Source organism: Blastomyces dermatitidis (assembly GCF_000003525.1).
Source record: "Blastomyces dermatitidis ER-3 genomic scaffold supercont1.5, whole genome shotgun sequence".
Classification (NCBI taxonomy): Eukaryota; Fungi; Ascomycota; class Eurotiomycetes; order Onygenales; family Ajellomycetaceae; genus Blastomyces; species Blastomyces dermatitidis.
The window spans coordinates 3656519-3684285 of NW_025544778.1; the positions used below are offsets into that span (position 1 = coordinate 3656519).

The 27767-nt window shown below is 43.0% G+C and overlaps 5 protein-coding genes across 7 annotated transcripts; 3 read left to right on the plus strand and 2 right to left on the minus strand.

The window, feature by feature from the left end:
* Nucleotides 1-3796: 3796 nt before the first annotated feature.
* BDCG_05369 (uncharacterized protein) lies at nucleotides 3797-6174 on the plus strand (the record flags this gene model as incomplete). Its single annotated transcript, XM_045421037.1, has 4 exons — nucleotides 3797-3962; nucleotides 4044-4439; nucleotides 4510-5198; nucleotides 5266-6174. The coding sequence occupies 4 exons, from the start codon at nucleotides 3797-3799 to the stop codon at nucleotides 6172-6174; spliced, it is 2160 nt and encodes a 719-aa protein (XP_045277013.1).
* Nucleotides 6175-7107: 933 nt separating this feature from the next.
* BDCG_05371 (white collar 1) lies at nucleotides 7108-13239 on the plus strand. 3 transcript variants are annotated; one of them, XM_045421041.1, is made up of 5 exons: nucleotides 7276-8557; nucleotides 8623-10642; nucleotides 10708-11146; nucleotides 11215-12671; nucleotides 12793-13237. In XM_045421041.1, the coding sequence occupies exons 2-5, from the start codon at nucleotides 9506-9508 to the stop codon at nucleotides 12868-12870; spliced, it is 3111 nt and encodes a 1036-aa protein (XP_045281234.1). In that variant the 5' UTR covers nucleotides 7276-8557; nucleotides 8623-9505; the 3' UTR covers nucleotides 12871-13237. The 3 variants fall into 3 exon arrangements, with proteins under 3 accessions (XP_045281233.1, XP_045281234.1, XP_045281232.1); XM_045421039.1 differs by having other exon boundaries at nucleotides 7298-8557; nucleotides 10705-11146; nucleotides 12787-13237; XM_045421040.1 differs by having other exon boundaries at nucleotides 7108-10642; nucleotides 12793-13239.
* Nucleotides 8190-8860, minus strand: BDCG_05370 (uncharacterized protein; the record flags this gene model as incomplete). The annotated part of the gene is made up of 2 exons (XM_045421038.1): nucleotides 8190-8343; nucleotides 8619-8860. The coding sequence occupies 2 exons, from the start codon at nucleotides 8858-8860 to the stop codon at nucleotides 8190-8192; spliced, it is 396 nt and encodes a 131-aa protein (XP_045277014.1).
* A 1849-nt stretch (nucleotides 13240-15088) lies between the features above and the next one.
* BDCG_05372 (Ras small monomeric GTPase) lies at nucleotides 15089-16735 on the plus strand (the record flags this gene model as incomplete). Its single annotated transcript, XM_045421042.1, has 4 exons — nucleotides 15089-15134; nucleotides 15342-15390; nucleotides 15616-16059; nucleotides 16212-16735. The coding sequence occupies exons 1-4, from the start codon at nucleotides 15123-15125 to the stop codon at nucleotides 16733-16735; spliced, it is 1029 nt and encodes a 342-aa protein (XP_045277015.1). The 5' UTR covers nucleotides 15089-15122.
* Nucleotides 16736-23215: 6480 nt separating this feature from the next.
* On the minus strand, nucleotides 23216-27136 carry BDCG_05373 (nicotinate-nucleotide diphosphorylase (carboxylating)). The gene is made up of 4 exons (XM_045421043.1): nucleotides 24858-27136; nucleotides 24367-24422; nucleotides 24118-24258; nucleotides 23216-24034 (listed from the first exon to the last, which is right to left on the minus strand). The coding sequence occupies exons 1-4, from the start codon at nucleotides 25011-25013 to the stop codon at nucleotides 23452-23454; spliced, it is 936 nt and encodes a 311-aa protein (XP_045277016.1). The 5' UTR covers nucleotides 25014-27136; the 3' UTR covers nucleotides 23216-23451.
* Between the last annotated feature and the right edge of the window lie 631 nt (nucleotides 27137-27767).

Sequence of the window (27767 nt, forward strand, 5' to 3'; positions counted from 1 at the left end):
TTTGTAATTACGGCATTTCTTAGCTTCCATCCTCTTCTCTTCTTCGTCCTCCATGCTGCTACTACGATTGCATTTTTCCCTTTTGTTTTTTCAAAGTGTTAGGCTACATCATTTAGTAAGTTTCCCTTTTTAGCTTACCCGTCGTCTCTCTTCTTTCGCTCCTCCTGCCTCCGTTTCTAGACCATTTATTCTTTTAATTTTCGTTCACCCCACTACCCAGTTCTCACTGCACTGTATTTCATTTTCTGTTTCCTTTCGATTTACTGCCTACGCTTTTTGTCCGTTTCATTTTCATTTTTTGTTTTTCAGTTGGCATGTATACACACACTCACACAAACACATGTATATATATATATAAATTGGACTTCCTTTTTTTTTTTTTTTTTTTTTCTTCTTGATAGCACACTCTACCCCACTTACCAACTTGCACACCATTTAGGCTCCACCAACTCACCAACTTAAGGAAGCAATGTACTGTCGAGGAGATCTTCCTGTGGCCCGATCCAGCTGTACCGGCCAAAAAAAAAAAAAAAAAAAAAAAAAAAAAAAAAAAAAGCGCATTAATTATGCCATATATAATTTATAGCAGGAAGGAGTGCTTATGAAGCACCTAGGTGGATGAGGCTCATCCATATCGCGCTTGAGGTCACTTGTATCATTGGAGTTCCCTGATGGCTATGGAAAATAAAAGTCGTAAAAAATCCATTCCGGGGACAGTCGCTGCCAATTAAATTATCAATCAACTAAAGAAGCCAAAGGAAAACTACGTTATCCAGCTACCTATACTCCGTATGTCAGGTAGGCTGTGTTCGGGATAGGGTAGGGGGGTCGAGAAGAGAAGGAAGGCCAATTTTAGCTGGCTTGGTGAGAGTGGAATGAACATTTCTTGCACCCATCTTCTCCCCTCTCGTTGTCTTCATTTTCGCCATGGCATGATTTCAAGATTTATTGCATTGCCTTTGGGTTAATTGATGAAAAGCTCAAGGGTTTACAACTACAATCTGCAGCTACGGATAGGTGCATGATCTTGTGTGGCGATGCATTCCTTTGTTTTAAATTGTTCGCGGGCTAATCGGAGGATCTCGTCATTACCTGCTATTATTATTATTATTATTATTATTATTATTATTATTGTTATTATTATTATTAATTTTTTGTCCCTATAGTAAAGGTTCTTGTTGGAATGAAGCCCACGTTATATAACATCGTTCCTCCGAAGTTGCACATGTTTTTCTTCCCCCTTTCTCCCCTCTTTGATACCTAGAATAAAACTCGATCATGGGTAGGAGAGCAAGACTCTAATCGGGTGTTGAATGTATGGGAGTGGGCCAGTGGTCCTGGGTTGGGACCGCTTGCTACACCGGACAGAAATACGCATATAAAGCTTGTTCTGGCGCATTGTACATAAAAAGCCCGCATCATGCCGACTGGAAACTTGCACATGAAGCCATGAGACGGGTACCTAGCAAGAATGACACAAGACACCCCGTGTCTAATAGTGCTCTCTCTGTGAGCATCCCGCAAATATTGTTTGTTTCTCAATTTAGACATCACTTTGAGTCTCAATAATACAAACTACACGCCTCTACTTGTCTTATTGCCGCCAAATATATACATATATATATATCAAACAGGTAGAGGTGCCATGCCTGCTATGATCTGAGTTGCCTGTTCCGATTTTCGTCTTTTTTCGGCTTTCTGACGGCCGCCAGCGTCAAGTGTTGAAGACTCGGTGGGCATCAAAACAAAGAGAAGCCAGTAGGGATGATATCATTTCTCTCCTGTACGTAGTAGGTAGTGGTTGACCCGCTGTAGCGGCATTTAGCCATCATTCGCAACTAACTCCGTACTTGTGCCTTCTACACAGTCCTCCCGCTAAGTTCAGAGGAGCATGTAGGAGGATGGGTTGACGTGCACATATGATATGAGAGGGAATCCCCGGCGGCTTTTTGGGTATTCTGACTTATCTCTCCGAAGATGTTAGAATTCGGGAACAGATAGCCATTCGTTGTACAGAACATCCTTTGCACTCGGGGCTGAAAAGCGTACGCAGAGTGACCAGCATGGGGGCATGTTAATCTGCAAACATCCACAAACTAGCTAGCTAGCTGACTGGCGAGGTGGAACAAGCATTGCTCGTTTGCTCAGGTCGGTGGACTGCATTAGAGCACATGGAATTTCCGTAGGGGCGCGTGGTTTATGCATCTTCCGGGACTTCTAAACATCCAGCTAACACGCACCTCCGTGCAGGTATGAAGCCGTATGCTTTTTAACGGGAGACAGAGATATCGACATTCAAACATCCGTAGCGAAGAGGAAAGACGTATTCACAGTGTGGGAGCAGGATCAACAAGAGAACAAAGAAATAATATTGCGATAAACTACGATAGTGTCGTGCTTCTCGTGATTGGCAGCGCTAGGTAACCCAGGCGCCTAAACATCCACAGCTTAACAAAACAATATCCTGTCTTCCATTTCTTCTCTTTCCAAAAGTGAGAGGGTTGCTAACAATGCGGAGATGGGCATGCCAATTGTGAACGGAATATGTGTATTTTTTGGCCCATATTTGCCCCATGTTCATCGCTTTTACTATGTATAGATTAGGTACGGAGTAAGAAACCTTGGAACTGGACACATATACGTCACGTGCGGTAGATATTCAGGGGCTTCGCAAGGAAACATTTGGAAACTTTCGGCACAGTCAATCGACTAAACTTTCTCTAGATGGAGCTTTTCTTTGCCGAAAACTGTAGTTTTGATCTTCGCTATTCTCTTCTTCCTCACAGATATTTCTTCCAAGCAAAGACGATGCTGAGGAGTGGTGGTTAAGTGACCGACAAGCGCAGTTTCAGAGCGCCGCCCATCCCAGCCTCCGGTCACAACGACCAGTTGAGTTAGTGAGGGGACGCCACAACGCCGACTCATGTTCCTATTTTTAAACCACCACTTCCACCACTCCCACCATTCATGTTGCAGCAAAGACAGCTGAAGCATTTAGCTATCTCGCTAATTAATTAGCCTCTGTCATGGTGCTGCGCGAGCTGGCAAAGCCTGCGCCCATGTGGGGGTCCTGCCCACAACCCAGACTGAGCCCAGCTCCAACCATGAGGCAAGGGGACCCGCAACGACGTTTCATTCACCAAGTGGCGCCTATCACAATCGCACTTTAATCTCTTAGCTTATTCTCTCATTGTTGGCCCCTCGTTTGGGGTTTGGGGAAGCTAGCCGCTTGCGACCTTAGTACCTCGGGAGGCTGTTCGCATAATGCGCTGGTTTGGCCTGCGCCCAGCAGACCAGAAGAGGGCGTGTTATGGGTTTTTAGCCCGCTCCGCTCCTTTCAGCTGCCCGCCAATGGCAAAGATCCTTTATGGCTGATCCGAAGATATTTTGGCATGGAAACCGGAGGGAGGGCTGTGGCATCCATGGATGGATGGGACAACCAGTGCAGCTGGTAGCCTGGTGGACCGCTCGTAGTTTGCTCCACAAGCTGCACATCATTCCTCCAGCAGCAGGCGACGAGAGCGTTATATGAGGGGAGCCTCCGTTTCCTTTTTCAATCATTCTTCTTCCATTTCATTTATCTCACCCTTCCCTCTCCCCTGTCTCTATTTAGGGGGTGTGTCCGTTCGTTCGTTCGTTCGTTCGAGGAGATTTCCCCTCTTGTCGATTTCAATAATTTTCATTTGTTGCGTCTTCTCTCCTTTTTACTTATTTGTTTTGCTGTTTTCGTTCAATCTCTTTTCTCAATAGTGCTTAAACGAAGTAATATATCTCAACGCCACTCCGACTTCTCAGGATGAGGGGCCTGGGACACATCTTCACGTCCCTGTCCCTGTTGGCAGTGGCTTCTGTGGGACTTGGCCAATCTTCCTCCAATGCTAATACATTAGAGAAACGAACAGTTGAGCCTTGCAAACAAGTGGCCGACGCATATGAGAAACAGTTCGCTGAGGATGCCAACGGTGAGCAACCTCCGTTCAATACGCTCTCCTGTGTGTGCCCCGCCTAGCCAATCACTCACTAACTACTGTGCCGCTCATTAGGTCCATTCTTTATATCTGCAAAGCTCGCCCATGACTGCTTGGTAACCGTCCCGATCAATAGAGGCGATGCTCGTCGATTAGTGGATGGCCTGACTTCGTTCTGGAAATGGCAAAGCACGATAGACTTCCTCAAGGAACCCCCGACTGGCTATCTGCTACCGGCGTCAGACCTAGTTGGTGAGCTGGCAAAGATCCGTAATAAGGTTTCTAAGGGCAAGTACAAGAATGAATTCGAGTTCCAAAGTGAGTTGGCTGCTCTGGCAAGGACGACACATGATGGCCACTTCAACTTGCAACTCGACGCCGCCAGCGTTTTCCGATTCCGCCGCAGCAGGGCTGGACCTCTTGTCTCGGCCTCGAACGATGGAAAGAGTCTCCCGAAAATCTACTCTTACTGTGAGTCAACTCATACATATAGTCTATTCAACCGCCTTTCGTAATATTTGATACTAAGCTCTTAATCCAGTCGACCTCAACACTACTGATCCCAAATTCACTCCTTCTCCGATTAAAGAGATCGATGGCCAAGATGCTGTTGAATGGCTGAAAAAACTGTCCCTCGAGGGCTCAACCCAAGATCCTGACGCGCTCTACAATGATCTTTTCTGGAACATCCCAACCGATACCAATGGAGGATATGGCGGATTCTATGGCCAATCTGGCGTCTACACAGGGCCCACTGTCACCTTCAAATTCGAAAATGGCACTGTCACCGAGTATGAGAACAGGGCATCGTTTACCGTTCCGTTTACCGATGTCGTGGATGGAGAGAGCTTCTACAAGAAATTCTGCAGCTCTAAACTTGGACTGCCATTCAAAAAGTCGAAGAGAGAAGATACTTGGAAGGCCGCCCCCATCACCCCGGAAGTGGCGCCCCGCGCTTCCGAAAACCCGCGACCCCTTTATCCCGATCCAGTTGTCGATAAGGCGGGTGGGGATCTTGCAGGCTACTTCCTTGACGGCGAATACGGCGACGTCGCTGTTTTGTCCGCCTCTTCCTTCGAAGGACAAGGTGCCAGCGGAAGTATTGCATTCCAAGATACTATTGAAAAGTTCCTGTCTGAATGCAAGAAGGCGGGAAAGAAGAAGCTGATTGTTGACGTTACCGGCAACGGAGGTGGAACGATTCTACTGGGCTATGATATGTTCAAACAGGTACGTTAGCAATAATTCTGGTCTTTGGGGTGCATTCTAGGATATATAACTGACCTATTCTTTCTAGCTCATTCCAAACGGCAAAATAGACGATGCGTTTAATATCCGCGCTCACGAACAGCTTGACATCATTGGAACCAAGGTCCAAGCCATGCTCAACGACGGGAAGGAGACCTCCGGCGACAGGAATGAGAGGGATGGCATTTACGACCTTGATTCCTACGTTGATATTGAAAACAAAAAGTTTGAATCCTGGGATGATTTTTACGGCCCTGACGAAGTGGAGGGTGGGTATAAATTCAGCCATCCGGCACGCTGGGACATGAACAACGAAGACACTAGCCGAAGAGGGTCAGGTGGAATTGTTGTAACTGGTTATTTGGACCGCGCCAACGCGGGTAGGGAAGTTTTCAAACCGGATGACATGGTCCTCCTCACTGATGGCACTTGTGGATCAACCTGCGCCCTATTCGCCAACCTGATGCAGAGGGCTGGCGTTAGAACCATTGCTGTTGGCGGACGTCCCCGCGAGGGACCTATGCAAGCTGTTGGTGGTGTTAAAGGCGCTCAAGTCCTTACCTACCAGCGAATCTACGAGACGATTTCAATGGTCTTTGAGCTCTACGCCTATCCCCAGGAAAGGCGCAAATGGGCGAGTTCTGATTTGGGCGAAATTTACCGAACCGGGAAATATATCTTGGCCCGAACTGTGCAAGATGGCCAGGGTGCCCGCGTCAATTACCGCAACGCTGTTGATCCCAAGGACGAGAAGCGAGTTCCCCTCCAGTTCGTCTACGAGGCCGCCGGTTGCCGGATCTGGCAGACGCGCGATATGGTCCTTGATATGACCAAGCTGTGGATTGCTGCCGCCGATAGAGCCTTCCGTGGAGGAGCATGTATTCCTGGATCGACCCCGAAGCCTTCGAAACACAAGGATGATGGTCTCCTCTTCCGTCCGTTCTCCACTGGATTCTAAACTATCAAATCCGTCAGGCGTGATTGGTAGCGATATGATTGCTTGCCGCCCGTCTCCGTGTTATGTCTCCATTTCCGTGTAATATATGGTACCTCACGGCTCCGGTCACAACTTCTATTCGCCGTATCCTGCTGTGTGTTATCTGGCTCTCTTAACCTTCTCATACTAGTTTTGTGTGAATACTCTTTTGTATTGCTTGAACCATACATAGAAGATACCTTTCTGCATATATTACATTTGTACCTGTTTTTCAAATCCTGGTTTGTTCACGCGCTGGCTGTTTTGTTTTTTGTTTTTTGTTTGTGGATACTTTTGACTTTCTTGACTTCGTGATTGTTATTTTAATATACCCCCCTGGTCCTCTAATGATAGAAGCAAAGAAATATTATAATATTTCAGTTCACTTGTGCAAGTTGTTCAGCCAGGAAAACAAAAAAGGAAAACAGGATACAAGTGTATATATGTGTGTATTTGTATCAATCAATGATAGAAAGGGGGCATTCACTCTCTTCCATGCTCACCACCCCCATTATTTTCTCTCAACCAGTCCTTCTCTGAAGAGTAGTATATCCCCCAAACGCCATGTACGTTTACGGTGTGTAAATCATTACATGTAGAGTGGCTCCTTGAGGGGCGACTAGGGGGGGTTTCTCGTGTCGGCTTGCTTTCGCTCGACTAAGGGCGTGGAAAATGAGGCTGAGCGATGATAAGGGCCGAAAGTGAGTGAAGTGAACACAGCTGATGTTCTTTTTTCGGGGTCATATATACTATTATTATATTATTATTATTATTATCATTATTATTATTTATTTTAAATAAAAATTCTATTTTTGCAGTGTAGTTGGCAGTTAGTTACAGATTACAAGGAGGGTCGTTTGTGTCGTCGGATATCAAAACCGGAGAGGTAAGAAGAGCTTTTTCCTTGTTGAATATGCGGTTCTGACAGTAAATGAGTGACGAGAGCTAGATTTCCAAGGTGTGGCTACTGTGTGTCTCTAACACATAACTAATTCGCACTCTTCTTTGATGGCTGGAAACTGCTCCTACGCAGCGTATACTGACTTATGCTTATGGTCAAAACCCATTTTGTTATTATTATTATTATTATTAAACCTGTGCTTACGCCGAATGTCAGGAATTTAACTTATCTCCAAGCCGACAATCCTAGAGGCAAACATGTGGTTGGATTTTCCATTCTCTCTTTGCCTCTGCAAACTGCAAAACTGCGGAGGGAAACACGTCAATCAAGACGAATATCCTCTCTGCCTCAGAGTTACCTCCTCCTGAAAGGAATGGAGTCGTTCTCGAAGCGATACTTATTCTGGCGATGTTCAATGCTGGGCTGCACGTCCCATTGAGGAGAGATTGTAATAAAGCTTCCTCGTCAATCAATGGAGATCCAATTGCGAGGGATAGCTTTCATTCCCTATGTGGATATGGCCCCACCGCCCTAGAGGCATTGTTTGCTTCCTGCATCGATACAAAAACCTTGGAACAGAGCCAACAATGCGGGTTGGCAGTTGAATTCCGATCTACTACCTACGGCAGTCCAGATTAAGCAGTGCTCAAGCAAATCGCAGTATCCGGAGCTGAGAAACAAGAGCTCAAGTCCGCACGGTTGCGACGACACTCGGACAAATTCATCGAGTTGATCGCTGCAGTGGGCCACCCTGTCAACGCCACAATGTCTTTGGGCCTTTTTTCTTACTCGCTAGTTATATGCAGCAGCAAGACGCAAGACGCAAGACGCAACCTGCCAACAACGCTTAGGAGCCAATCTTTGTTTCCATCCAACCCTTTTCCATCTCCTTCAGGACAGCTCCAGAAGTCGAACTTTTACTATTCCACCCATTCCTGCGGGTGTGGTGCTACACAGAGGAAGACCCTTTGTGTACCCGTTTTTCCTTTGGTCTTGATCGTAAAGCATGGTCAACTCAAACTAGCAATTTCTCCGTACACCAAGGCCCTGATGTTGTTGCACTTCGGAGAATATTATCCAAAATGCCAAGAAATCATTACACTTTGTGTCCCAAAATGTTTTTGAAAAATTCAGATTGCTGTGGAATGACATGACTTCGGAAGAGGGATGATCTTTGCATTCGATCTCCGCAGCTTAAAAAAGCAGTATCTCGCAGAGCCAAAGCTTCGGAGCTTGTTGCTTCGACGGAACTATATGCTGGGGTGTTAATTTGCTTGGTTGAGGAGTGCACATTGCGGCTAGGGATGCGTTGCTGCATAGGCGCTACATAACAAGCTTTTCTTTCCTTTGGGTCTATCCTGTCAGTTATTATCGCAAGCTGTGCGCTGCTGCTTGACGTGTTTCTCACCCTCCTTTCTGTTCAAGAATCTTAAGACGGCCCCTTTCTTCCGTCCCCCATCCTGTGTAAGTTTGAGGGCTCGAAACTAGTATGTGCCATATTGTGTAACCTCAGCATCTGACACACCCAGTTGAGCTCGTGCACAACCTGAATAATTCATGAGGCGACGACAGATACAGCGCAATGACACGCACCTGTCGTCGAGCTTTCGCCGTCCTTGCGGGGTGCTTCAGGCATAGGACATCCCGCAGGTATGACCTCCACCACGCCAGCTCAACATGGTCACGACGGCAAGACGTCGAGGGTTGGATTGCATCCGTCAGAAGTAGTTGCTGCTGCAGAATCAATGGGTAAGCGCACAGCGGCATGATCTACATTTGTTTAACGCTACCATGACAGCTAGCAATTGATGGCTTTCATTCTCTCTTTCAGAACTCCTGCACATGACTGACTCGGCCCCCGACAATCCCCTTTAGACCCGTGTTGCTGGGTACTGTGGCTGCTAGAAATCCATACACACTATATCTCTTCTTCTTCCTTTTGTGGAACTATCTTATACCTGTTGGGATTCAGACCCTGCGCCGCTTTTCGTGACAACAGCGTGGCTTGAAGGTTCATCTCTTATATTTCAAAACCTCGCAAATGATGTCTCACTATCGTATTTATAGTATTTTTGCTTTCATAATTGGCATATGTTTCATTTTGCGCAATTTACTAGATTTCAATGTCTATATCGCAGTACCGCCTGCGTGCCTCTCTCTCGTCCAAGGTTTGCAGCAGAGAAAGGAACACTTTCTTGCCTTCAAGCCCTGTTTCCCTTGGAATGAAATTTATCATAGATCGACCTCCTGGTCTATGAGAAGGAATGGGCGTTGAACTTCTGTTAACAGTCGTATCTTCAGATTAGACCTATTGCCGCGGGGACTGGGAATTGATAGGGCCAATTTTCCTTAACGGCCTTGAGCGTTTGGAGCTGGTAGTTGGTATGTCCGGCGGATTGGTAGGATTGCGGCATGTCATCCGCTTATGCATCTACACGGTTACCCTACGAGATTCCTCATATCGGCGCTGGCGCAATGGACCAGAGTGAAGGGTCGCAGCCTAACTATGACCATTCGGAAAAGCACGTCAATTATTCGAAGCAATATACCGATAACTCCCTCTCAGGTCTACATTCCAATGCGGCAGATCTCACGAGGAATTGGAACTTTGAGAGGGCTCAATCAGTGGAGGAGGGAGACGCAATTGAAAGCAGAAGTCAAGGTCTGCATAGAGAAAATTCAATACAGCCTTTGAATTACGAGACGCCGCAGAATGTGACGTTAGAAATCGCAGCTTCAGCACCCCTCGAATACGGAAAATTTGCGCCGCCAATGCAACTTGAGTGTTTTCAGGCATCAGCAGGTGATTCTGCAACACATCTGGATTCATCCCATGCTTCTACTCATATTATGGGCGGGTTTCGGGTAAACGGCGCACCTCAGTTCTACAGCACCTCTCCTACCTTCTATCCGCTCGCGAACGCCGCCTCTACCATATCCGGTATAACTCCTTCGTCAGAGGACCCTTGTAACTACTTTGGATATCCTGACGCAGCGGCCCTTTCTTTTCCTGACCCAAGCGTTTCCCGCTTCCTGGGCTTGCCTTCATTAGCCACAGGAGGTTTTCCGGCCATAACCCCTAGCCACTCTCATATGGTTGATTCAAAATCGTTGACCGAGGCATTTCAGCAAAGAGAACTGCGATGGTGCCGCAACTTACCTCACAACAGACCTCCGTACCGATCTCAAAGGTTGTTACAGCCCGATCCCAGCAAGAATATCAAGAACCCGCAACCGCCTTATTATCCTCACGAACAAAATAGACCCATCCTACAGTCTAGTAACGGATTCAGTGCACCCGAACCGATGAAGCATCCAGACATGGTACCACCCCAGGACTCCATATGGATGTCCCGTTCAAATATACCAAATGATTTTAACAACCCTGGCGGGAGGATTGTATCCGACTTAAAAGTATGTCCTGACATTGCCTTTACAATCGAGGATCAGGATGGCTCCAGTATTCTGCCAGCACCACTCCCTGAAAACGTCACGTACCAATACTCAACTAATTACCCTGCGAGGGAACCGAGCGCTATAGATACTTTAGTAGGTCATCGTACCCATTGTGTGTTACCAATACCTGGTTTGTTGCTAATCGTACTTGCCAGCAGAACTATATAGCAACCCGACCAAACCCTGAAATCAACCTTGGGCCCATTGACATGTCCTGCGCTTTTGTTATATGTCGAATTACAGCCAATGATTGTCCTATTATGTATATTTCTGATGCATTCAGCCGATTGACTGGCTATTCACTCGAGGAATCAGTCGGGCGTGACTGTCGTTTACTTCAGGAACCAACAGGGATCATCGAACCTGCTTTGAGGCGTAGATCCGTCGATGATAGGACCATCCGTCACTTGAAACGCAAAATAAATGCTAGATCCGAGGTCCAAGAGTGCCTGGTCAACTATCGAAAAGGAGGCCAACCGTTTCTGAATCTGCTTTCCGTGGTCCCGATCCGGTGGTTTTCGGATGAGTATAATTTTTGTGTCGGGTTTCAGCTGGATCTGGTAGATTCTCCCCAGGCAGTTACGGGAAAAAATTGTGGTAAGTTGCCTTACCAAGTGAATTTTGTTCCTATCCCCCATTCTACATTCCTAACATCCATCTGCCAGATGGCTCGTATATAGTTAACTACCGAAGATTGGAACTTTCACCAAATATATACGATCCGGGAGGCATGACCAGTTCGCAAAATAAATACCCGCCCTTTAAATATCAAAACCACAGCAATACCACTACCGATAGAGCTAATGGCCAAAGTCCTGTTCCTTTAGGAACCTCCTTGGATGAAGCGATTTTGGGAAGTTCGGAGTTCCTATTCCACATAATGTCAACAACTGGGGTATTTATATACATCACGCCTTCAACATCTGCTATTCTAGAATACGAATCCAAGGAACTAAATGGTTCGACGCTCTCCTCAATTTGCCATCCTAGTGACGTTGTTGCTGTGATAAGGGAGCTTAGGGACCGTGAGCCCGGTTCTGTCGTCAATCTTCTCTTTCGTATTCGAAGGAAAAAGAGCGGCTATACATGGTTCGAAAGCCTGGGATCTGTCTACATCGAGTCCACGCGAAACCAAAAACACATAGCTTTTCTTGGAAAACTGCGGGTGGTTTTCGCCATGTCCCGAGACGAGCTGATGAAGAACGGTGGAATCAACGATGGCGAGATCTGGGCAAAGATCTCACCTTCAGGAATTTTACTTTTTATTTCGTCCAGTGGCAGTGCTTTCCTAGATAGGCGTTCTGAAGGCTTGGTGGGAGAGAGGGTCCAGAATCTGCTGAGCGACGACTCACGAGCAGAATTTGAGAATGCATTGGGCATTGCACGCAGTGGGAAACGAGTCACCTGTAAACATGAATTACAACATCGTCGAGGCCACTTGCTACAAGCCCAGAGCACGATATACCCTGGTGAAACTCCTTGCGGAAGTTCGAAGCCTACGTTTTTGATTCTTCAAATTCGGCTTCTAAAATTGGGGAGGCCTATATTCAGTTTCCAGGCGAATGCGACGACGACGAGGACACGGAAGAAGCTCAACAGTAATACAACGATGCGGCCATCCATTGCGTCAGATTCACACCCGCGCCCCTCTCCAGCCTTGACTCGCCCCAACCACGGGAATCGAAATATCACGACCTCCCAGTCCTCCTCCATCTACACAAGGCAACATACAACCATGCGTCCATATCTTAAACCGGAACTAACCAATATCGCAACACACAATGGACACATCCCTGACCATTCCCTTCTATGTAGACAGTGGGAACACGAGACGGCGGGAAAAGCAATCAGAGAGAGCTGCAACATCTTCGAGGAACTAAACCCGACCCGCGCCACAAACTGGCGCACGGAGCTAGATCATTTAAAAAGACGCAACAGGCTGCTCGTCGAGGAGTTGCACTATTTAACCACTTTGAAAAGGAGGCGGAAGCGGAAAAGGGATGTGGAGGTGCCGGAGAAGGACTGTTCACAATGCCATACCAAGACAACGCCAGAGTGGAGGAAGGGCCCAAGTGGAAATCGGGATTTGTGTAATAGCTGCGGATTGAGGTGGGCTAAGCAGGTGAGTACGGTAACCAGTGTCGTTATATGTGATTTGTTAAGATGCCAGCTATATCTTGTGATATGCATCGTGAACTTACCACACGAATATTGAAGATAAATGCTAATATTTTCAGTTCAAGAATGGTCGAATAACCACAATGCCACGGAAATCTTCTTTGCGTGGAACAAAACCTGTCGAGGCGTCGAAAGCTGTCTGATACGTCGACAAATGAGTCAGGCGTACCAGGGGGATAATGAATTTCATCTTCAATTCTTCGTATATCTGGTCTTCTGTCCTTTCCTGTTCTATTCTTCTCTTTTCGCTTCGCTTCTCTTTCTTTTACCCTTTTTTCATTTGTTAACTAATGAACGATAACATGATAGCGTTTGGGATGACTATAAGACATGATTAATGTGTGACGGGATACTTTGCTCTGGGCTATGTAGATCATGAGGAACCACTATAATACAGATAATGATTAAAATGAAAGCACAAGCACGATTGAAGAGACTGAAAGTTGAAATTAATAAAAACTCAATTCAAGCTGAGATGTTGGCTGTTAAAAAGCTGAATATGCGGAGTATATACACATTATGAGAGTACCCATATGATAGGATTAGGAGATGAGGTGTCAACGTTGCTACATAATGACAGACTAAACGGTTTCCATGTGGAATATGGTATCTTCAGTGGCCTTCGTATCCGTCCCAGAGTTTGATTTTGTATGTATGTACATGTATATACATATACATTCGTCTCTTGTCCCCCTTTTATTACCTTCCTATTTTCACTGTCTCTTCCGTACCTCCTTGTGCATTTATTTCCTAGCATCTATTTCTGTAATAAAATTTCCAGTTTACCGGGACGCCTCGCAGGTCCTATCGTCTAACAAGGAGCAGATAATCTTATCTCTGGATCGTTATGGAGAGCCGGGAACATACTGGACCTGGAACTTTTGATTTCCTATTCGGGACGAGCTGATATACAAAGGTTACTAGATGCATTGCAAGAGCAAGTAGCAATAGGCTGCGTGGACCGAAATTTCCCCGAATGCGAGAGTTGTAATGGTCAGGTCGCTAAATCCCTTCAGCTCAGATAGAAAAGCTAGAAACCAACAAGGTAGGGAAAGCGTCTATATATCATAAGGTTAGCAAATAGCTTTCTTTCTTTTCTACAAGCGGGCGACGATCGTCGAGATCACCCCCCCGGCGGGACCGATTTAAGGTATTCAATCAAATCAAGAGCAAATGCCAGTCCGTTCGGCTTCTTGCAGGCATTGTGTTTGCCGCTAGAAGAAGAAGAAGAAAAAAGGAATCAACCTTGCGCGTTCGCCATGTTTGGTTTGTTCCACGGCATTCGGATGTCTGCGCAGGCGTGGACTGTTTCTTCATATCCAGATGGGAGACACAAGGATGACCTAGCGTATAGCAATAGGTGGCTGTATGAGAATTTAGCAATATGTATAGGTATTCTATTGGCTTGGAACTCAGTACGCGGCAGAGCTACTTGCTGTTTCGCCACAACTTCCCCGGGGGTTGTTTGAGAGCATCCGAAGATGATGCTCTGTGTGGGTTTCAGGATTCATGGGATCAATATGCGCGTGGCAAGAAAGTTACATAAAATAAAATAAAATGAAATAAACCCTGAAAAAAGTCGGTACTCAGGAAACCGTCTGAGAAACCTTTTATTTATTCTTCTATATAAGCGTAAGGATGGAGGCAGTCGTAGGTATAATAAGCGTGTGTCCTGCCAGTCTCGCAACCGATATAAGTTCGCTCTCAGCCGGATATTCATCAGTAGATTCGGAACACCAGAGGCAGGATGGAGCACACCTCCAAGGGAGCAAACTGTTAGAAGCGGTACACGTAGATGTGATGTGGGATGTGCAAGTCTATAATAATTGAAACGCGGGAGGATCGCGAATTGCCACAAACGGCAAAGCGCGCCAACCCTGTTGGTGATGAGTTTAACCTCTGCAAAGGAACAAACGCCAACAAAAACCTGGCCAAGCTACTATGGCTCAAGGACGTGGAGGTTATTTTATTCCTGATGTGAGTCCTCCTGTTATTTTCTCAAAATTTATGCTATGATTCATTTTTACTGTTAATCCTCTCCACTTGCGCCTGGATGAACCATACATACCCGCTTTGAGCTGTTCTGAGTTTACCCCAGACAGAACCTCCACTCCAGTCTAGACTCTAGCCCACTTAAACGTAACATTCGTGGCCTGTCATACCCTGCGCTGCGCCAATTACCGTCGCGTTGGGTTCCTGCATTGAGCAGGTCGATTATTAAACGCTCCATCCGACATATCTTCGCTCCCGAAACCTGCAAAACATCGCGAATTGCGTGGGTGACGAGGAGTGTGGGGGACGCCGTCGTCCGTGTTTGCGAACCACAGATTCAGTTTTGCTCTGTTTCTGTTCTGCAAACCAATGGCGGAGACGGTGTCCATTACGATCTGTGGCGATGGTGGATGCGGTATGTTGCATACCCCAATATAATTGCGAAACTATTACTTCTCGAATTCTCAATTGGTTCCTTTCCCTTTCCCGAAATGGTCAAAGTCTGGCGAAGAATCGGGACCTTGGTCTTTATCAAAAGTTATTCTTTTTGTTGGGATAGGAAAAATGTCGCGAATAAGTTAGGGGTTGATTGCTAAATGCTTTTTTTGGTTCCGGGATATAGGAAAGTCATCTATCACGCTGCGATTGGTGCGCAGCCAATGGACGCATGAGTGAGTTTATATTCCCAATTATTGCATTTAGTCTGAGTGCTAGAGGATGACCACTAACCCTGTTGGAGCAACTTAGATATGATCCTACAATTGGTATGCATCAATCCCTCCTACCCACCGCGTATTTCTCTCTTTTGATTCGCGCCCAAAAGTGATCAGGGAAACCAATACAAAAGACAAGATATTTCTTCTTTACAGCATGCTTATACATGCTCGTGGTACTAGAGGATTCATATTCCGTCACCCGGACTGTTGACGGTGTGCCATATTTTCTTGCCTTAACCGATACGGCTGGCCAAGAGGAATATCGTGGTCTCTGGGCTTCCTCAAATCTTAAGTCCGATGCATTCCTCCTCGTCTACGATATCACAAACGCGCCTACATTGGAGGCTTTAGACTACTTCATGGACATGATTGACATTGAGGCAGAGCAACGATTGGAAACTAATGCGCGATTGATGAAAGAAATGGGCCACTTGCGTCATCCAGGAGAGCTGGTTGCTGTTGGCATGGCTCCACCGGTGAGGATCATGGCTGGAAACAAATGCGACCTGAAAGACGCAAGGGTGGTGAGCGCAAGACAGGGATTGGAATATGCTAGGAGAAGAGGTTGTGGCTTTATGGAAACAAGCGCAAGGGAAATGGTAAATATCGAGGAGACATTTGCTTGTAAGTTCTGTTCTTCCAAAAATGCCCCTGGGAAGTGGATCTTGCATGTATCGGATCAGCAAAGTTAGACAGTGTTTAATTATGTATATATATATATATATATTGCGCCCGTGCCCCTATGGCTATGCCGGCTGAGACTAACTTGCTCCTAGTAATCGTTCGTCGCGTCATCGAAGCGCGGCGTCGCCATCATCTCCAACAATTTCCCGTTCGACCACGAACACCTGGTCATTCCTCTCTTGCAGCTCATTCTCTACCCCAGAGCTTATTTTCTCCTGACCTTATTTTATCATCGCAGACCGATTCGCACTCAAGGACTCCAGCCCTCACAGCTAAAGAGAGGGAAATTACGGACAATAACAATAATGAAACAACTGAAAGCTCCTTGCAGAAACCAAACCAGTGGCAGGGCCTGGGGAGCGCAATCTCCAAACGTATCCGGAGCATGAAGTCCCGGGATACCGTGGACCAAAGCCACAAGTCACCACCATCCACTGACCACCGCGAAAAGAGTATATCTGAAGCGGCAAATCCTGATCCAAACGACCCCCCGCAGCCTAGGGAGGAAGGAGATGATGGCGTCGTAGTAATGAAAACCCAAGGCCATATGAACGACAGATATGAGCCTGGAGGGTCGAAGAAAATTTGGTGGACGTGGCTTTTCTGCCGAAATTAGTGAACTATTTTCATCATCTACTGCCTACATATATCGAATATTCCCAGCGAATTGGTTGTATCAACCCAGGTTTGACCTGGCAACCGCGCCGACTCTCACAGGCCCGTTTCAACCATTCGCAGATTCCGCTTGTTTACACCCCTTTCGTTTTATTTGTGCATATTTTACTACGTTATATTTTTAGTATTCTATCGTCATCACCTCTTCAATTTTTACCTACGGTTTTTGGGCGCTGACTGCATGTTCATGATTCATTGTTATTCCCCTTGTCCTCGATGTTCGGTATATTCCCTTAATGGCGCCGATCTATTTTGTCGGCCAGTCCGCACGCTCTCTATACGATCCGATTTACTTGTTTTCTTTCATTGTCGTTTAAGCTCTGGCGAGCGAAGACCTGCTATATTTCATTTGTTCTTGCGAGCTTAATGCTCCTAAGTCTTTTCTTATTTCCCTGATTGCCAGTCCGGAGTGCTTGCTAATTCGGGCGCCCCTGCATCTACCGCCCTCGCTGGTGTCCATGGAAGGAACCCCACTCCTCTCTCTGTCATGTTCATATCACGTTCCCTTTTTGTCTTTCTTTTCTTCTTCTTTCTTTTCCCCCCCAATTAACCATGTTTTCAAAGTTTCTATTCTCATTCGTTATATATTTCCGGGGTATAAGTTCCTTTTTTGCTTTATATACTTTTTTGCCTTCTATTTCCATTACTTGACGTCCGACCCTTTTCTATGTTTCTCTTTGCATCTCTTCGCAGTTTTTTTGGACCTCTCGTTTAGAATGCAAAAGGTGTCAGGTCACGTGATCTGGCTTACTAATCCTTCCACCATATAACTTCCCACAAAGCTAGCAACCTTTCAATCACACAAGCTTTACACCTTCCACAGGTTATGAGACCTGTTTTGTGCAAAATCACTGCCAATTCGGGATTCCTTGTCAATATAATCATTATTTGAACTACTGCTTCATTCAATACACTCTTCAGAAGTTAAAATCATCTTATTCTATCAGTATTGATGTGTTTGAGATCTTGATAATCAATAATACTACTGCTCACTTAAAAAAGAGGCTTGCAGAAAACACATTACATTTGCAAAAAAGTAAGAAAAAAAGAGAATGATATTAGCAAGAATTCAATAAACAAATATTAAGATAATGAATTCAATACAATCACACTTATATATATATTTGTAATCTCATATTCTTTTCACTGAATCAGTTGCAGTTGATAATGATAATTCTTCACACTTATACTCTATCAGTGAACATTCTTCTGAAGTCTTTGAAAGCTTCATTAAAAAACACTCTGTAACACTCTCTTGATTTGAAGCTGATTTAAATACAGCTTTTGACATAGTCAGGCCGGCCTTCTGATCTATTTAATAGCTTGATAAAGCTGATTCTTATAAATTCAACAGTTCAGATGAGGCAATATCAGATCAACAGATGAAACATCTCAAGATAATACTTGAGATGAATAAGAAAAAGTAAAGAGTCTTAGAACTTGAACTATAACTGAAAAAACTCTGTTAACAGAGATTCTCTACAGATTGATCTCAGAATGTTAACAATTATTCTATCATTATATTAACAGTTATATGAAATTCTAATCTCAGTGAAAGATTGAAATTCAATCTTTATAAACTGAATAGCTGTGTTGATAAGATAATCTCTTAATTCAAGAAAGATATTAAGAATACTGTGAGATTAAACAGTCTAACTGATACATTTAATTACATTATATAAAGCATCTTCATGAAATTGAAACTGATTGATACACAGTGTTAATATATAATAGAGAAACAACAGATTCAGAATTCTCTATAAAGAGATAATAAATAAGCATCATTCTGAGACATCAGAAATCAGTGACTCTACACATTCATCTTAAACTTCTTGAGTGCAGGTGTCAGACTACATTTCTTCAAATATAATGAAAATTGAATTACTTATACTCTATGAAATGTGATTGAACAGAAATACTCTGTTCTTAAAACACAGTTATATTATGAGACAGTTCTGAAATTCATATCTCTTAATGACACACAGATCATCAATCTACACACATTCTTTGATAAGTTCTGATTCACTATTATAAAATTGAAGATGTTAAATACTTCTCTCTCAGATGTATAAATATTTGATATCTTCTACTCAGTTCTACTCAACAATTAAAGAAATTATGTTCAGAAGAAGATAGAGAAGATACAGGATTTCAAATTCACAGCTGTGATATTGAATATTGATCTTCTCATAAAGAAGATCTGTTCACAGCTTAATTCTTCAAAAGATAAAAAGAATCTGTAGAATATAGATTCTGTGATCAACACAGCTATAACAGCTATAACAGATACAACAATCACTACATCTATTAATTTGAATAATAATACATTGAATTCAGCCTGTGAAGACTGTACTGAATGTGATTGTAACAGTATACAAGAGAGCTTCTGAAATTATCAGATATCAGAAAATTCATCTACATATTCTAATTATAAGAGATCTCACTTTGATATCTGTTAATTGATCAATTCAGACAGTGCTCTGAATAATTGAAGAATAAATAATACTGCAAGAATAAAGAAATTCAAGAAAAAGAAGAAAAAGAATAATAATGAGAATAGAACTCAACTATTTATTACAGATGAATCAGACACCTATCAGATGACAAACCTTGTAGAGATTATCAATGTATCAGCCTGTTTTATGAAACCTTATAAGAATTCTCTTATTATATGAGATAGTGATGCTGAATGTCACATAGCAAGTGATAGATTATGATTTTCAGAACTTATAGCAATCAATGATTTAACAGTTCAAGTGATTAACAAGGTCATTATAAAGATTCAGAGTGTCAGCACTGTATTCATCTCAGTGAGTGAAAGATTGATAGAATTCAATCATGTATACTACATATCAGAGCTATCTGCAAATCTGATCTCTGCTGAGCTGATGAAACATCAGAGCTATATCTACTGTAATATGCAAGTTAATGCTGAGAACTACTTTGAGTTTCTATCATCTATTAACAGTGATATCTTCTACATCAATCTGTCTCACAATAATATTTACATTCTATTCAACAGCTCATCAACATTTTATGAGATAATAAATAACTCAATATATAAAGTAGTGATATATATGACTGTTCTGAAATCAAAGACAATCTCAACAGATTACAATCTAAATACTGAATCTTTGAAGTCTTTCAGCTGTAAGAAGATTGAACAGTTAATCAACTCTAAGAATTCAGATACTGATTTCTTTATTATCTTATCTTTATCTTGATTATCTGCAGTTCTTCTAAAACAGCTTTCAATAGATGAGTAACATCATTGACTTGATTATATCAGTGAAAATAGTATATTAAAAATGATCAGAGATCTGTGATTTGATATTATTATTATCAGTCTGAAGAAATTATCATTCTGTGTTACATGTGTTAAGTCTAAACAGAAACATGCTTTCTACAAGAATTTCACACCACATCATGTCACCTGCAAGGCCTTGAAGATTTGAGTGAATATATTCAGTGATAGTGAGACTCTTGAAACTGAGAATAATATATTATCTTACATTAGTAAGAAGCTTGCAATGATGATAACAGATAATGTTATCTGTATAAGATGAATATTTCTATTGAAATGCAAAGATAAGATGTTGAGATATCTATAAATCTTCAATCAATTTATCAAGAATCTGCTGAGATATGGTATTACAATCATTCACTCAGATTATGAAGAATTGAATTCAAATGCAGTCACAGCATACATGCTCAGTGAAGATATAAAATGAGAGCTGACTTCTTCTCATACTTTACAGTAAGATAAAGTATCTGAATAATTAATCAGTTTAATTATTAAGAAGTTCTGATCACTATTAATAGACTCTTCAGCTTCAGAAAAGATGTGAAGTGAGACAGTTATTACAGTTACAGAGCTGCTTAATCTTATATCAATCTCAACAATATTGTATAAGAACTCTGAAAATACAAAGCTGATTACACTGTATGAGATCTGACTTGAAGCTCTATCTTCTGCACACAGCATTTGCTGATGAGATTGCAAAACATTCTTGAAGATAGTTCTCAAGCTCATCAATAAGATAGCTTCTCATTTCAAAGAGTTGATTTTTGTAAGTTATGATGATTTTATTAATTATAGATTAATGAACCTCTTTAACAGATGTTTATACATATTAAAAGATATCATCTTTCAGAAGAACCTTCATCTTGTCAATTCATCAATATCAATAACACACAATCTGAAGATTCTACTCAACACAGTCTGTAAAGCAGCTGTGATGATTTCTTTAGTGATATCAGATCTACTCACTACAGTCTGTTAAGAGACTGCAGTGATTTCTGATTCATCAATTGATAATCTATTCATTGATGAGAAAATTCAACCTGAGTATTCATTATTTCTTATACTCACTAATAATTGATGAATTGACTATAATATCTTCATAAGAATATCTATCTTTTTAGTGCAGAATACACTGAACTTCTCAGAATTCACAGTTGAATCAGATGATTCTCTGACATCTATAAGAAATATCACTACAGTGAGAAAAGCTTCAGTAAGAGACAGTCTTGAAGATCTACTCACTGATTCTGAGATTGCTATACTTTCAATTCTGAAAAACCTCACACATGTCAAAGCTTTCATGAAATGAAAGTATTATTATAAGACCTGTGTTAAAGAGATCAACTATTTGAAATAGATAGAGATCTGATAACTGATTGAGAGAATATTATAAATAAGTGTTCTTCACAGTCAATGAGTATTTGATAAAAAGTTTAATAATATAAGTAATATTATCTGCTATAAGACCTGCTGAGTTGTCTGTGAAAATCTTCAACAGAAGAGAGTTAATTACTCAAGAATCTTTACATCTGTTATCTCTATATTCATCTCATAAGCTCTTATGATGATCTCAGTATTCTGAGAATGATATGTTCTGCAGATTGATATAATGACTGCATTTTTAAATACTCAACTATCTGCTAATGAACAGATATATATGAATTAACTCACAGAATTTCATGAAAACTGTAATAATCTTGTGTGTGAGTTGATACAGAGACTCTACAGTCTTAAGCAAGCAGCACTCTTATGATATGAAGAGCTGTGAAAGATGCTATTATACTCAGACTTCTATGTCAGTCTCTATGATGCTGAACTATTTATTCATGATAGAAGACAGGTCTATATAATTATCTATATAAATAATATCTGTCTTTACAGTCTGAAAATCAAAGATCTGAACTGAGTCAAAGTCAAAATCACTGCTAATTATAAGATCAAGAATGTAGAGAATTTCAACTGCTATCTAGAAATGAAGATTGATAGAGATTCAACTTCATTGATATTGTTTCAATTCCTCTTTATAAGAAATCTTCTGAAGAAGTTCTCAATAAATGACTGTTATTCTACATTCACTTCTATGAAGAAGAATATTGATTTCATGAATAATGATAAGAAACTGATTGCATACATAGCAGAATTTATTCTATGATTCTATTAATTCAGTATCAGATCTCTGTAATATCTGACATTTAATACACATTCTGATATGAGCTTCACTGCAGAATTTCTTGAATGATTCAGCTTCTGATCTACATTAAAGAACTGAGCTATGTACAAGTATACACTCTGATATCTACAGAGTTCAATCAATGAGAGTATAATTTATCACAGAAGTGCTGAAATTGAATCTGTAGCATATGCAGATATCAATTAAGCTGATAGAAATTCAGAATTTCATTCAATCACTGATTATATCATCTACATGACAGGTGATTCTGTTGCATGACAGAGCTGCTGATAAACAGAAGTCTTCAAGTCATCAACAGAGACTGAATATATTGCATTCTCTGAGACTGCATATAAGCTTATCTGTCTCTGAGAGCTTCTAGAAGATGCTGAATTCATCTCATCTCACTTCAATAATCTGAATACTAATGATCATCTCATTCTCATCACAGTCAATGAACTGGCTTATACAATTCATGCTGATAATAAGTCTGTCATAGAGCTATTCTCTTTCAAAGCAATTTCATGCTGCTTGAAGCATATAGAGGTCTGTTTTCACATTCTTCAGAATCTTGTCTGCAAGAATGAGATATCTATCTGATATGTTTCATCTGCTGAGAACACGGCAAATGAGCTTATTAAATCACTTGAAATGTTGAAATATACGCGTTGAAAAGAGAATATAAAGAAGATAGAGAGATAGGGGGATAAAAAATGATGTATATCATGACTGGTTTTTCATTACTTCATATTTTCCAGTCATTTTTTGTACCTGTACTTGATTTGAAGGCGAATTTTGTATATAGCATTGTGTATAGTTACTCTGGTGAGTGGGGATGTCAGGTCACATGATCTGGCTTACTAATCCTTCCACCATATAACTTCCCACAAAGCTAGCAACCTTTCAATCACACAAGCTTTACACCTTCCACAAAAGGAGCATCCCTTCTATCAACTATTTGGATGAAAATAAAAGTATATAAGGGCGAGCCTTTTCCTTTGTATATTGTACGTCTTTCGGCTACATTTATTTTTAACAATTATGAATATATACGTATTTAGATCGCTGATATCACGCAAACAGAGACAATGTGCTGCAATACATCTGGGAAGGAGAATGTAATCGTGTACAAGCCGCAAGATTCTAATCTTATCTCCTCCAGCATGTCATATTCAATGCCCAACTACGTCAAAGAAACCTTCAACGAAAAGTCCACGATTCCCACCCCCTGATGAATACTACTAGTGGATAAAATATCCACATCCTCAGCCGCAAATGACGCCGCGTTCTGCTCATTCAACCCACCACTAACCTCGACCAAAAACGAACCGCGCGGTTTCCCCTTAGCCGTCCACTCATCCTTCAACAATTTCGCTACCCCGGCCACCTCCGATGCGGAGAAGTTATCGAGCATGATAATATTTGCACCTGCAGAGATGGCGGCATGGGCTTCTTCAATGCTGCGACACTCGACTTCGACTTTGGTGGAGAAGCCCGCTGCGGCGCGCGCAGCCTCGACGGCGGTGGGGATGGCTTGGGCTATTGACGCTGCCGTTGCGGACTGCACCTGGCCTTTATTGTAACAGGCCCAGATGTGGTTGTCCTTGAGCATGGTCATGGAGCTGAGGTCGTGGCGGTGCGGGTCGGCCCCGCCGACAAGAATGCCATATTTCTCCACGAGGCGGAAGCCGGGTGTCGTTTTGCGGGTTCCGGCTAAGATTCCGTTCCAGGAGTGAGAACGGAGGATGTTGACGAGGGTAGATGTCCTTAGTAGTTTTTTAGTTCTGGTTCTTTGTGAATAGGCCATAGTCCTGGCCGTGTGAAAGGGGAAGTTGGGGGAAGGGTTTACTTCGTTGCAATTCCAGAGCATCGTGCTAGGATGTTCAACGCAACTCGCTCACCCAGGAGGATTTTGCGCATTGGGCCACGAACGATAGCACATACTGTGATCGGTTCGATCGGTTCGCCTTCTTTGACCTTCCACTCAACGCTAGTAAACCAAAGGGCAGAAAGAAAAAGTGATTAGATAGGGTTCCTCAGGTTTGCATATAGGTATCGGTTTGAAGGGTATAAAAACAATGGAGGAAGTGGCTCATACGTGCAACCTAGCTGTGAGAACACTTCATTGAAGAAAGGCACACCTGCTACTACGCCCTAAAATTTATCGTATAAAATTCCAATCAGTAATATGCGAGAAAGAGTCAAACGAGAGATGCGATTTAGAAAGACAAGGATATTCAATATGAGCAAAAGGATAGAACATATTTCTTCAGATATGGTCACTTTTCGACCTTAAGAGTCGATTTATTCATTTTGCTCATGGAGCAAGAACTTCTGAAGGGGCTGGCTGAGCGCTGAGACCTTGGGGGCATCATTTAGGGGAATGGCATTCGAATGCATACGGCATCAATGTCTTAAAACATATATGCAACAACTACTACCGCAGGTTGCAACAAAAAAGATAAATCAAATTTCCACTATGATCTGAACCCCCAATTCAGTTTGCTCTGCTCCTGGTGTAGGTGGGTGGGCGGGTCAAAATGGAAAAAAAAAAAAAAAAAAGCCACTTCTACAAAGGCATCTTCATACCTTGCTCTTTCCCAATAGCTTAGCTTCACCTTCAGCTTCTCCAACGACGAACCCACCATAGTCGAAGCTGGGGCAATCTTCCTCCAGCCAAGCAGTAATCGTGTGCTTGAAATTGAGTGGTAAAAGATGGCTGAGGTCACCGTGCAATGACGCCATGATAGCAGATGGCTTGGACAGCAGCTGTTGGTTAGTTAAAGGCCGTAGGATTAAGTTATTTGGACTGGTTGCAATTGAGGCGATTGGCGGGGATTATTCAGCTGTCAAAGAAACCCAGACACGACGATCTCTCTTTCTTTCTGTATCGTATCAAACGCAGACGCTTCATAGCCGTTTTTGTCTTGAGGATAGCGGCCAAAAACAGCTCCTTGGTCACGGGACTGGCTGGGCGGGGCTTTCTCGGGATTTGTCATCGGGTATCGGGATCTTGAGCACCCGATCTTCCGTCTCCGATCCGAAGGCAGTAGGGAATCTCGCTCATTTACATTAACTTACGGATATCACACGCTGGATGCCGACCCGAGGACGGACGATCAACAAACAGTATTGTGTAACAGAGACAGCGGGAGGGAGGAACAAGTGCAGCATTAATTCCATTTTTGGGATTTGCACTTTTTTTGCAACCACCGTGCGGCTCTGATAGACGGCTCTAGATACCGACAAGGATTTGTTCGAGCTCGACTGAGTAGACCTTGGGCGAGGTAGGAAGACTATGAGATATCAATATTAATATATGCGCCACATGCGAGCTTTACTTATATATCTTGACTCTTTTTTTTTTTTTTTTTTTTTTTTTTTTTCCCAATTTTTTGCCCCCCTATTCCTCCTTTATTTTTATGTCTTTGCAAAACACAAAATTAACTTGGCGGAGAGAGGCCACCGCCCCACCCCCACCGGATGAACCAGATATGCTACAAACTATCCGTGTCCCTTGAAGATGATCATTATTATTCCATATTATTCTCGGCATGCGTGTGCCGCGTGCCGTGTGCCGTAGTTTTGACAAACTTAGACGATCACATGGGTGCGCTATATTCCACCACCACTGCTCGCAAAAAAAAAGATTCAAGTACTCTCCGTACTATGTACGTTTCCGACTTTTCGTGCCAAACGGTTGACCGGCACCAGAAATGACAGAGCTTCGGTTTTTCTCGGAACAGTTCTGAGTCACGAATGTCGGCTCTTTTGTTCTTTTCTGTATTTGCATGCATGCCGAGGTTTTGACAGGGCGAACTAACTCTGTCAAGCTTGTAAGCTCCGTGCAGCTATATCATGACACCTCGTCGGGGATGATAACAGTTGTAGGGCCCTTTTTTTTTTTTTTTTTTTTTTTTTTTTTTTTTTTTTAAGGAATCACTCTAAGTCATCACAGATTCGGTTTCTGAGATGCAGGACCAATAAACCGCTGTGAACGAGGTATGTATATAAATACCAATATGGTAGATTATGCATGTTCCATGAATGGGCAAGGGTCGGAGGTGGGTGCTCTTGCGAGCATGAAGCATCGCAGGCCCTGAAACAGGTCTGGAATGGGATGTGCTGGACGCGGCTCTATACCACCGATTTTCTTTCCAACTCCATTAACTTGCTATTGCAGGTTTGAGGGTTGTTCCACGCAGTTAATTTAATCGCGGTAAGGTTCTCTTTGAACGGCAACATCATCCAATGACGACGATGGAGAAGGACGATTGGTACGGTTGGCTGGAGATTAGGAACTGATGGCACTCCAACGCCAAGTGAGAGTAGATTGACCTGGGAACGCTTCGAGCTATTCGTTTTCCGGACCGAGATGCAGCAGATGTTCTACCCCTAGGGGTCACTTGGATTGAATGCGACGGCTGTTGGGTGGGTGAACGATACATCGCCGTTGGACCGGCCATTCTGCGGCATGCTCTGATGCGGTGAAGTATATAGCCTGAAAATCTCACAATGCTTCAAACTTGCTTCTGAACAGCTTGAGGCTGAATCGGCTGAACTCCAGGTGAAGAGAAGAGTGGAGCTGGTGCCATGTTGAAAAACAGATGCCTCAAACTGTTGCAATCTTTCATATCTATGGTGATAGAAACCATGTGAATCTCAACAAAATATAAGTATCTCAGATACAAAGAATATATCCCCATGGGGTTAAATATCTTGAGGTTAGTAAAAGGAACGGAAGTGAATTCCCTTGGGGTCGGGGAAGAAGCCACTCTTTTCTTAGTGTATCCCTGCAGCTCGACGACTGAAACACTTTTGTGGACAATGCACTGCACTCCGTACTTGCACATTCAAAATGAGCAAGAAGTGCAATCATTGAAGAGTGCCTGCCAGCTGCGATATATTTCCGCTATCCGTAATAAATACAATACGGTAAGTACGCGTTATATATTTCGGGACATGTACAGTACCATACATACTGTACGTACCGTACACTGTATTTGCGAAAATCGCCGCCGCTAGTAAAAAAGAAAAAATCATATAAAATAAAATAAAATACCCGCGCACAAAAATATTCAACATCAACCTCAAGGAGCATAACTGAACGAATCCATGCTGCTTTCAATAAGCTGCTCTTGGCCGAACACCGACCCCGAATACGACCGAGCAGACCGGCCGAACCTGTCACCTCTTGACCACTAACTACTCCGTACTCCATTATTGCATTGCATCCTCATATGCTGAGAAGCAAGCCTCATTTGCTTGCGTACCATCAGCCAGATCAATGTGTTGTTGTCCCTATGAAAGACGCGGGCGCAAAGTCCGTTTTTGGTCATTAATTTAAAGGGGTACATGGAAAATGCTTCTGCCTGAACTCCAAGAACGCGGTCTCGGCTTTTAACTTATTAGTGTGGGTTCTGGGAAAAAAACGTGCATCGTTCTTCGTAGCCTCGAGGGTTCAGGGGTTCTATTGGACACGTTATGGATGACAGCAGC